The 12,054-nt window shown below is 42.8% G+C and overlaps 1 protein-coding gene across 3 annotated transcripts in view; it reads right to left on the bottom strand.

Annotated features, from left to right (window-relative positions):
• Positions 1-12,054, bottom strand: part of LOC119187719 (golgin subfamily A member 2) — a 157,413-nt gene that overhangs the window by 29,670 nt on the left and 115,689 nt on the right. For all 3 annotated transcript variants that reach the window (XM_075878546.1, XM_075878545.1, XM_075878547.1), the window contains 3 exons: positions 11,389-11,518; positions 3,494-3,676; positions 1,257-1,363 (listed from right to left, as the gene is read on the bottom strand). In XM_075878546.1, the coding sequence (XP_075734661.1) occupies positions 1,257-1,363; positions 3,494-3,676; positions 11,389-11,518 (420 nt within the window). The remainder of the gene's footprint in view (positions 1-1,256; positions 1,364-3,493; positions 3,677-11,388; positions 11,519-12,054) is intronic.

The following is a 12,054-nucleotide window of genomic DNA, read 5'->3' on the forward strand; positions in this document are numbered from 1 at the left end:
ACCCAGGTTCAGTCCCTGTTAGTGGCAAGTTATCTTTTTCATACACATTTCTTTCTTCACATTTCCACTACAATCACTTCTAATAACATTCCCTCTACTTCTCTTGGCATCATAGCCTGTTAGTTATGATTGATAAAGAGGTCGCGGGATCGAATCCCGACTGCGACGGCTGCATTTCCAATGGAGGCGGAAATGTTGTAGGTCCATGTGCCCAGATTTGGTTGCACGTTAAAGAACCCCAGGGGGTCAAAATTTCCGGAGCCCTCCACTACGACGTCTCTCACAATCATATGGTGATTTTGGGACATGACTCCCCTCCTCCGCTGTCTGCCGCGCTGGGAGAGCGGAGTGACGTTTAACCCCTCTCACCCGGTAGCGGATGCCGACTGTGGCGCCGCGTGCAGGGTCTCCCGAGAGGTTTTGTGCACGTGCGTCGGGAGCAAGTCAGATACTCTCCGAGACAGCTGACGGTGAGCCACGCAATCTTTTCCGTCCGTCGTCTCCTGTCGCTCAGGGCTCGTCGGACTTCGCTGACGGCACCTCGCGCCCGAGGCGAACGCTCAACTTTTGTTGCCCCTCTGCGTAAGCTCGGCCAAAGGGTGGTACGGTGTCCTAGTGCGTGGCCAAGCTACGCCGACCCGTCTCCCTTCGAAGCCAACGCGAGCGCCTTTGCCCTCGCTCAAGCAATCGGGCCTTGGTCCCGGTGTCTCCGTGAATCACCTTTACCACGGAGACGTGCTCGTGGCACCGTGTATAGTACTTTTATGCCCGTGGCGTGGATAAGCCCATTTGCTTTCACGCTGCGCCTTTGCAATAGGCTGTACTGCGTTTGGTGTTGTCACAAATAATAAAGTGTTGCGACCTTGAGCAGTATCGTGTTCTCGCCACGGCGACGGTTAACGTGTGTCCTGTGGCTCGCTAAGACCGGACCCATGCTAGTGGCCATACTCCTTCGGGATATGTGTACACTACAGAGTGAACAAAAAAAAATGATGTATCAACAAAGAATAATTTGCACAGATTGCTAAGCCTTTTTCGTTCATCCAATATTAGGTGCGACTAACGTTTTATTTTTCTTAACTGCACAATGTCTAGAAGCTAAGTTCCCTCCTAATTTCAATAAAATATGAAAAGACTATTACCAATGTAAAACCTCAACAGATAATCCAGACATAGAGAGGCATTAAAACGTAAAGGGAACTGCATAAATTTTACCCTAGTGATGGAGATGTGCAAAAAGAAGGAAAGTTAGAAACCTTTAGATCTTCCCGGTCCTTAGCAAGCTGTGAAATGTAGTCGTCCTTCTCAGCAGCACGCTTCCGCATAATACCTCTTTGTACTTGATACAAAGCAATGTAGTCAGCTACAAAAGGGTTGAGAAAGAGAGAACATCTGTAATTACTTTAAAAGTAAAAAAAGCTCTCAATCATAGCTGGTCCTGCCACATAAAGAATACTAAGCCAATTACATGAAGGGTTCACATAAGGGGCTTGATTATGCACAAAACTTGTTTTGTCCTTAATGTATGCATATCCTTAATGCACGCTTGCGCGTGCGTGTGCACACATGCACACACACACACACACACATGCACACACACGCACACACACACACATTTATTCATTTATTTATTTGTTGTGCGGTTTGGCCTAAGACATTACAATGACTAGAGCAATCATTTAGCCTCAAAAAAATATAACTGCTGTTGTGGATGGCTTTTGTGCAAAAAAATGCGGACAAGAAATAAGAGAGCACAGAAAGGCGCGACTAACAACTGAAGTTTATTTTCAGAAAAACACAAATATAAAGGAGAGGCAAGGACACGTGGTTATTATTGCAGGTTGGCGGTTAGATAATCTATCTCAAGTTGACGCAGGTCCACCAATGGCCTCGCCACACATGTCATCGGACTTATGTAAGAAATAGGCCTCAATGATCTCTCGTATCGTCTTATCCTTGAGCCTCGACAACACTTCTGTTTCATTTAGTAAAGCATGACATCTACATTCCTTGCATTGCACGCAGAGATTAGACGGAGGCTGCCTTTTCAGAGAATTTCCGTGGTCCATTAATTAGTTATTTAAACAGCACCCAGTCTGACCAATGTAACACCCCCACATGATAGTTGAATATGATAGACTTTTCACGCCCAACCAATCTGTCCCGGTGCATAACATCACACTAATTCTATCTTTCTTCTTGCCACCTTCAACTTTTCTTTCAACCGCTGCGCAGATGTGACCTGGCTTGTTCTTGTTGAAAAATACTACATCAACCCCAAAACAACTCCCCACTTTCTTTCATGCAGTGAAAAAAAGCATGAAATGTAGTGAAAAAGCACCTGGAGCCTCCCTCCTTCAGTAACTTGCATAAACTCGAGATAGATTACCTCACTGCCAAGCTTTAATTATAACCATGTGTCTTTGCCTTTCCTTTATATCTGTGTTTTTTTAAAACTAAACTCCAATTATTCGTTGCGCCTGTCTGTGCTCTGTTCCTTCTTGTCAGGGTTTTTTTTTTTTTTTGCAAAAATGCCATTCACAATGGAATACCAACTCGCCCAACGCTCGGTTCTTGTAAAATGAAACTACGTACTAAAATTCATGATCCTAGGCTAAGGCGACTATGAAACTCAAATGAAAAAAGAACAGTAAAACAAGGTTTGTATGGACGACAAAATCCAAGAGTAAGGACAATGTTTAAGAGGTTTGGTTTGCAAATGTCCAAGCTATGTATTTTTTTTTCTTTTTTTGTGTGTACACGTAGCAATAAAATATGAGATACAATAATAAGAAGCCGAGACAGTCATGCAACTAAACAAGCTTATTCAAAAATTCATTCGTACAATGTGCACATATGCACATACAGGCAAACATATGCAGGAAGGAAAGTGTGAACTGATTAAACTTTTGACCCCTGTTAAAAGTTTAAAGTCATAAGTGTAAATGACCCCTGTAGACACCGTTTTCACACTACAATGGCATGCATTTGCCAGGAAATAGCTGCACCGACTCCTCCCCTCATTAGTGCACTGTATTTTTTCTATCTGTGCAGTTCATTCTTACTGCCACATTCAAGAACTAAGCTACACTGAAACTTTAGCTTATCTGAATGATCATCGCTTAAAATAACACAAAGAAAAACTTTTCTTTGTATTAGTAAACTTCTTTAGCTTGTTCAGATAAATGATAAGTACTCAGATACAAGTTGACATCACATCTAAGCTTCCCATTTTTACTTCATATGCTAGACTGCCCCACCATATTGTAGAAACATGCCACCAAATGATATGGCCATTCACACAAATCTCACAGAAGGCTAAATAATCATCATGTGTTTGTCTGTCACCTTTATGTTACTTTCAAGAGGTGATAAGAAGAAATGATAAGCTTCGTAGCTCAATCAAAATCGTGAGATAGAGCTCCCTTGACTCTGTAGCATGAATGCACAAAGAATGGCATTAGTAGCAAGAATACACCAAGAATGCACTCACCTATTGTATCTGTCTCCCCTTGCAGCTGAGTGACTAAGTGCTCCAGCTGCTGCTTCTGATCCGACAGATCGGCTATCTGTTCCATAGTAGCCTTGAAGCGGTCCTCAAGTTGCTGCATGGCTCGCTTCATTTTGGCATAACCTTCGCGTGTCATCTCCTCTTGCTCATGTGACAGAAACTCCTCTGTAAAGTGTACCCATAATCACCTGGTGCAAGATATATACTATACCGTAGCACCTTGAAAATAATACCTTCTGCAATTCAAAGACAGTTCTAAGCTATTTTTTTCTGCAACAGAGGTGCAAACAAAACTCAGGGTATTAACCACCTTAGCTTTTTATTCAAAAGACTTTCAAAACCATAATAAAAGCACCTGTATAGCATCAGCCTACAGAAATGTGCAGTACTGATACAGCAGCACGATGGCATTGAAAAGGATGTCACTTATGAAAGTTGCACCCTATCACGCTTGGAGTCTCAACTGCACTACCACGCAGAAAGAGTGCCTTGCAGTTGTACAGGCACTGGCCGAAGGTCATGATGGATCACCACTCACTGTGCTGGCTTGCGAACATAAGAAACCCTTTTGAATGACCAGCATGGTGGAGCCTACACTTGCAGGAACACGACATCACCGTCGCATACAAGTGAGGTCACACACATGAAAACGTGAACGCATCGCACACACATGTGAAACCTACCTATCAAAGCCTCCAAGATGGCAGCATTTTCTTTCGGGCTGTAAGCATGAAAGACTTACCCTCGCATTCAGAAACGCTCCTTGACTTGAACTTGACTTGAAACTGCCGTCATTGCAGTGCGTTTTAAACATGTCTGTGCATTTATGCTGCCTTTACACAGCCTAAAGACAGTGCGTTCGAAACACGTTTGTGCTTCATTGAAGTCGGTGCAAGTGGGGTTAGCTACACAACAGCATATGGGGGTTAGCTACACAACAGCAAGCAGATGCTGAAGCGGGACCTACAGGGCCACAACAAATATTTGTCTACACACATAGCTTGAAGATGTTCGTCCTTTTGTTTGCAACAGGGTGTCTTACCAGTAGAGCTTCGTGATGAAATTCTGTTCGCCTGCCATGATGAACCTTTGTGTGGCCATTTAAGCATAACCCAAACCCTTGCCTACTACTGCAGAAACTTCCCACTTGAATTAAACGAAAAATGCAGCATAACATTTATACAATGATTTATATATTAACATTATCAAACATGCTAAGTTGAATTGAAATGATGTTATTATATTACTGCTACAAGATACAGTAAAATCTCGGTATAACGTACTTCAGAGGACTGCAGCAATTTGTTCGTTATTTTGAAAGTTTGTTATAGTGAAAGCCCAACAATTTACCATAAATACTTATTTTCCACCGACCAAAATGACTTGCCTTTACAACGGTGGGTCCTTCAACTCGTTTCTCACGAGAAAAAACAAATGCACAAGTGAACACAAAAAATGCACGTTTACTTACAGAATTCTGTATTTTTTAAATTTTTTTTAAATGCGTGCACTCCAAGTTCTTTGGCCACAACAGCCTGCTTTTTGCCTTCTAGTTGTCGAAGAATATCCACTTTCTCGCTTAGCGAAACGTGCTTCCGCTTCTTTGTCGCAGGCAGAGATCAACTCATTGTAGTAGCACCACAGTGCAAACGCCGACTTGCTTTGCAGACGCGATAAGTAATCACCAAAAAGAGATGAACACGACTGACAAGGCCTCCTAGAGGACATGTAGAAGTGACAAAGATTAGAAAAACCCAAAGCGTCGTGACTGTCATCGCCTCCTCCGAAGAAAAAAAAGAACTAAAAAAGAAAATTCCTCGTGTTTCGTTTTCGGCTCCCTCGCTGTCTCAGGTTTCCCGCGCCCATGCTTCCTGCTCCGCAACTCCCACTCTGCCTCGCTGACCTTGCCCTCCCAGGCTGCCCTCGCCCCTCGCCTCTGCGCTTGTAAACCTGCAGCGTCGGCGTTGCAACAAAAAGAAAGAAAAGAAAGTCATTCTTCCATTTTTTTTCCCCCTCCGCATCGTCGCACGTCCTTTGAGAAGCAACGAATTCATTCGCTGTGTCGTCTGCTTGCGTACTGCTTTGGTGGTCACGACAGTTTTCAGAACACGAGTTCGTAGTACTGAGGCATTCTTAGTATAACGTGGAACTAAATTAGCACTCGTTATTCTGAAAAGTTCGGTATTCTGAAGTACGTAGTAGTGAAATAATTTTACATTGAAACTATTAGCAGTCAGCACAGGATTTTTTAAAAGTTTGTTAATCTGAAAAGTTTGTTAATGTGGTGTTCGTTCTACCAAGATTTTACTGTAATAAAAAGATACACCAGCTGCCTTTTAGAGAAACTAAATTTGTTGTATGCTTTTGAATCATGATCACCTTTATCAGCCCACTGCAGAGCAAAGGCTTCTCCTATGTTCCACTAATTAGACCCGTCCTGTGCTTTCTGCTGCCACACTATTCTTAATCTCATCTGCCCAGGTAACTTTGTGTCTTCCCTTCATGTGTTCGCCTTCTCCTGGAATCCAGTCAGTTACCCTTAATGACCAGCGGTTATCCTGCGTATGGGCTACGTGCCCTGCCCATGTCCATTCTATGATCTCCTTAACAGCTGATTGTTCCCTGACCCACTCTGCTCTCTTCCTGTCATTCCTTAATGTTACATGCATAATTTCTTTTACATTGTTCGCTGCATCGTCCTGAATTTAAGTTGAACCCTCTTTGTAAGTCTCCAGGTTTTTGCTCCGTAAGCAAGTACTGGAAAGATGCAGCTGTTATATACCTTCCTCTTGAAGAACATGGGTACGCCACTACCATTAATATATTTTGAATGCTTTCCTAACGTCAGGGGTGGAAGTGGGTTTCAGTCTTTTAGAGCAGCTTTGGGAGCAGGAATAATATGGTTTTGGAGCAGCTTTAAAGCAATAAAAGGGGCATTTTGAAGCAGCTCTGGAGCACCAAAAAGCCCGTTTTGGAGCATCAAAATTTAGTTTTGGAGTAAATTTTTCATTTCACACATCACTGTTAATTAGAATTTTCATTTTATCTTTACTTTCTCATAAACACAAATAATTTCAGTGGTTTTTACTAAGCATTCAATGCCGATCAAGTTACCAGACTTACCCCATATATATATATATATATATATATATATATATATATATATATATATATATACATAAAACCTTACAACATCAAAGCTAGAAGCACAGACACTCAAATAAAAAAATAAGCGGCGCTCTGGACAGCTACTAGAGCTCTGACAAATTAAAAAATTTTACGTTAAAATGTTGCAATGTTCAAAATGTGATTAAAACATCGCATACAACATGAACAGCAACTCAAGACTAGAGATGAACTAATATAATAAAAGTTCATACTAAACACATAGAGCTCTATAAAATTAAATGTAAAAAAAACTTATGTTCCGGTCATTGAAGTGCCACAGCCGACATGAGAACCACGAGGAAATTTAGATGTGTTTGCTGCGCCATTGCTAGGCAATTAACTGAATTTTTTAATTTCTTACGATAAGAACTACATAGACACTCAACGGGTTTTCACCGCCGCTGCCATTTTCCGTGTAAACTACAAGTTAGTAACATTTCCCAGGCATCGTACGTTCATCCCGCACGTAAAATTGTGCAAGCTGAGGCGGTGAGCACTGCTCAAGCAGAGATTTAAAAAGTTGGTCGATCTGCGTCGCTCCGAGGGCGCACGCGATAGCATCCCACCGCGTGTTATACCTGCATTCGAATGCTGAAGCAGAGATGAAAGATGCTGGCCTTCTTGGATGAGCATGAAAATATACGCGAATAAAAAGAGGAGAACAGGTCTTTAAACCAGCAGCAGTGACCTGTGATTGATTCTAAGGACGTGGTTGCGATAAGCTGGCGCGCGCGCTATTGGCAAGCATATCAGCGTGCCACTCGTAAACCATTCTACCTGGTGCGCTCTTAACAGGAAGAGATTGTGCGATAAGAGCATTTCTCCCTGGAGCGGCTGTACTTGTTCTCTTACACCAGCGCTTTGTAGAGAGTCGCTATGTTGGATTCAAAAGAGTTAGCTTGCAGCCATCGTATTGTCCCGGCGTCGTGAGGTTGACGAAGGCAGCAGCCGCTGTTATCATGAGCTAACTTTATTCGGGCAAACCAGTGCCCAGAAAACGAAACATCACTCTACAAGCAATACAAGCGTTAGATTGATAGCAGCGAACTACAGTCTCTTCCGTCGATAACCTGCCAAGCAGCAAAGTTCAATGGCATTTATACATGTGCCATCGAAGATTCCAGCATTACCACTAGCAGCTGCGTAAGCTCGAGAACAAACTCTAATGTATGCATTGTGCGTGTAATTTTATTGGAAGGCTCAAAGATGACCGTATTTTCCGGTCTATATGTTGCATCCTTGTATAAGTCGCACCCCCCTCAAAATGGCAGTTTTTCCGAAAAAAAAAAAAAAACGTATATAAGTCGCACCGGTGTACAAGTCGCACCTACTCACCCGGCCATCCAGTGCCGCGTCATGAGAAAGCACAACAAAAATTCATGCTAGAAGCGGCCGTCGCGCTTGCAAGTTTCCAGCTGTTTGCACACACGCGTGCGAGCTCTTCCCAACATACATAAACACAATATTTTCAGTCTGAAGTATCCTTATTGCGATGGCTAGCAGCATTTAATCAAATCCATCGAAGTCTTCTTCTTCCAAGTCGCTGACAAATAGTGCAGCTATTTTGGGTTGTACTCCGGCACGTCACTGTCGTCCCCCGACTCGCTCGATTCGGACTCAACATTGGTCACGCAGGGTATCAAACCGGCCTTGCGAAAGCCCGCTACAATGATCTCGTCAGATATTGAATTCCATGCTTCGCTCACCTGTTTCGCCACTTCCCCTAACTCAGCGCGGCTCATGCGCCCCCGTTTTAGTGAAGCTGTGTTCACCCTCCGACATCCATAATTCTCACAAACGTCGCAAGACGGCCTTAAAGCTGTGGTTAACCGAAATATCGAGTGGCTGAAGCATCTTAGTCATGCCGCCGGGTATAATTGCAGGCATACAATTCTTCAAACCGATCTTTTTTTTTTTTTTACAACGTCGGTGATATGTGCTCGCATACTATTCATCACCAGCATTCCTGGCTTCACGTGGAAGAATCCGTCGGGTCGACGTGAAAAACAGCGGTCAAGCCACACACCCATCATTTCTTCGTCCATCCAACCCTTTGTGTTCGCCTGAACCACCACTGTAGAAGGGAAAATACCTTTCCGCAAGGTTTTTCTCTTAAAAATAAGCATGGGAGGCAGCTTGGTGCCGTCTGCGCAGCAGGCGAGCACAACGGTGAAGTGAGACTTCCCGTGGCCTGTTGTCCTCACCGTGACAGTCTTTTGGCCTTTCTCGGCGATGCTTCTCCCAAGCGGGATGTCGAAGGTCAACGGCACTTCATCCATGTTGACGATGTGGCTCGTGCTGATGTTGTTCTTTGCTACTTCCTTCCGCACAAATGAGCTGAAGCGTTCCAGCTGCGCCTGGAAGTCGTCAGGAAGCTTCTGACACACTGTAGTGCGGGCTCTCACCACAAGCTGATTCCGCCGCATAAAGCGGAATCAACGCGACAGACCACCATTGAACCTCACAGCGTTTGTCTCTGCTGCCAGAGCCTTCGCCTTCAGGCGCAGCTGCACTGTTGATAGGCCTCTTCCTTCAGCTCTCTGTTGCAGCACCCACATTCGCAGGCTACGCTCTAGGTCCGGCCAGTCCGGCCAGCGTGCCTTCTTGCCGTGGTTGGCCTTCTTTGTAGACTTCATTGTCCGGAGGACACTGTGGGCTTTGCGCCAGTCCCGGATCATTTTTTCGGCGACATCAAATTCCCTCCCTGCAGCACAATTTCCATGTTCTTCAGCAAATTCAACTGCACACAGCTTGAACTTGGCATCGAAACTTCGCCGACTTTGCCTTCCATGTGGAGCCATGGTGCCGTTGTCAGATTGGCGAGGCCGCTGAGCCTACGTTACACGCTACGACTGGCACAACACACGCAACGCGCGCACCAAAGCAGCAGCTGGGAGTGCGGACGGAAGTGACGGCAAAGGAAGCGGCTCGGAAATCCAAACTCGCCTTTTATTATTTGAAAATTTTAAAATCCCTGCACATTTTCACCCCTCTTTGATTATTTATTTTCTGTGCTAAGCTACATCAGCTGTATTATTTCTAGAGAGTTAATTTACCACTATATTTATTTTCTTGTATAATGCGGTTTCTGTGCATGGCAAGAGGGGACGCACGGCGATATCCAGGCTGCTGAAGCGGCCGAAGCCGCGACCGCGGCGGCATCAAACCCAATTTTGACTGTATATAAGTCGCACCGTTGTATAAGTCGCACCGACGAAAAATTCAGAGAAAAACCGCGACTTATACACCGAAAAATACAGTATCTAGATTGTTCCCAGTCATTCGGGCGCGGTTCGTGCCAGGCAGTAATCGTGCAGTAGCAAAAATAGAAGCGCCTGCGGCATTATCATTACAAGATTACTAATTCTTGCTATTGCAGTCATCGCTTCACCAGTGAAAATAATTTTTATTTTTATTTTTAGTTTATATGGTTCAGCTAACAGTTTTGCTGTTAAAACATGTATAGTAGACTCGTGATAAGTTAAACTCCGATAATTCATATTTTTGGTTATTTCAAACAAAATTAAATGTTTTGGTTCGCCCTCAACTTTTTGAATGTATTTAAAAGCCTCTTAATTCAAACTCTATCATTCAGTTAATTCATACTTTTCACAGTTCAATACCAGAAAATATCTACTGCTTTCCCACTACTATTTAAAAATTTGTGTGCTTATACAATCCTAACAGTCTAAAAATGAAAAATAAGCACCTCAGGCATTTAAGAAAAAAGGCTTTGCTAGTAAACAAATGTTTGAAACAAAGCACATGCATGGTAAATCGTGATGCTTGTCAACTGGTATAGATAGCTTTGTGCTGAAGGTACATACCTATAGCAAGGAAGCAGTTGACAATTTACGATTTCTTTAAAAGGTCAGATCAGCAGTAAATGGCCATTAAAATTGTCGACCTTACACCTCTGCTTTCCGTTTATTTCATGCAGTTAGGGTTTAAAAATGCTAAAAAAATTTTAAATGTGATAAAATCAATGCTTAATCATAATGTGTGGTGTCACCTCACCCGGAGTCATCTATCTGAGAACTTCTGATAATTTATACTTCTTGATAATTCAAACAAAATTCAGAGTCTCTTCAAATTTGAATTAACAAGAGTCTACTGTATAGAGTCGTATAATGAGATATACACACAAACCCCACCATAACAAGATTCATGCATGAGCCGAAATAAGATTTGACCAAACTAATTTGATATGAATGCGGTTGCGTTCTTTGTGTAGCCCTTCCGTGTTGCTTGGTCAATGATAAAACTCAACTAAATTTGGCTTTGCACACGCAAACTGCCGTTTAGGCACAGCTCAGTGCAGCACATCAGATTGGCACAGAATGGCCCAAATGGCGCAGCACTTCTACCCCTGTAATGTGCTCCATTTAATCCTTATTCTTCTAGTTATTTCACTCTCATGGTTTAGTTCTGCAGTTACTATCTGTCTTAAGTAGACATTGTGCAATAAGTAGCGAGAAAATGGAAGTTGTAAAAGAATAAGGTTTTTAATAATGCATGTGCAATACTTAAAAACAAGAAAAAAAAAGGACAAGCTGCTTGTATTATCTGACGGAATCTCTTTAGAGACAGCAATGAATAATAATCAGCTTGTCTCACTGATAAAAAAAAGCGGGTTTTTGTTTATGATTTCCATAAAGCTACAGCAAATATGATAACCATTTCATAATTAACAAAAAATTCTGTCTGACCTTCGTTCTTTTTGAACTCCAACAGCTGATGCTGAACTGCCTCCCTCTGTGTCCGCTGTTCGTCCAACTGATGAACTAACTGGTCTCGTTCAAGTTCTAGCTGTTGCACAGACGCTGATAATGATGCTACCTGTAAAACAACAGAAAAACCACATAGCTGTTTCGTAAAAACATTTTTCCCAGACACACATTATTGCTTTTTCATGACAAAGTTTGTAAGTTATAATACTTCCATCATGTACATCATTGAAATAAATGATCCGACATTCTTTTCCCTACATTTTCACAACATGAACAAGGAATTCAAAATAAGACTCAATCTCTTTTCTTCAGATAAAAAAAATTCAGGCTGCAAGAGCAAAAAAAAAGAAAAGAAGATAATTACAATGAAAAAAGCAGTATTTCAAAGATTGCATCGTGCCTTGACCTCATAAGTGCTTTGGACGAGCAGAGCCTGTCCTGCCCTAACAGTCCTCACACTGCTTTGAACGAGCAGAGCTCGTCCTAGCAGAATAGGTACTCCCCTGTAGTGTTCAGAACGAGAAGCGCTCGTCTACTGTTTAGACTGAGTGTCATCTGCTAGCTGGCAGCCTTTACTTGATCTTTCAGTTTCCTACTGCGGCAAGAGCGCAGTTTTTTGTATGAAAAGATGGCATGAGGTGGCGG

This window comes from Rhipicephalus microplus, chromosome X (genome assembly GCF_043290135.1).
Source record: "Rhipicephalus microplus isolate Deutch F79 chromosome X, USDA_Rmic, whole genome shotgun sequence".
NCBI lineage: Eukaryota > Metazoa > Arthropoda > Arachnida > Ixodida > Ixodidae > Rhipicephalus > Rhipicephalus microplus.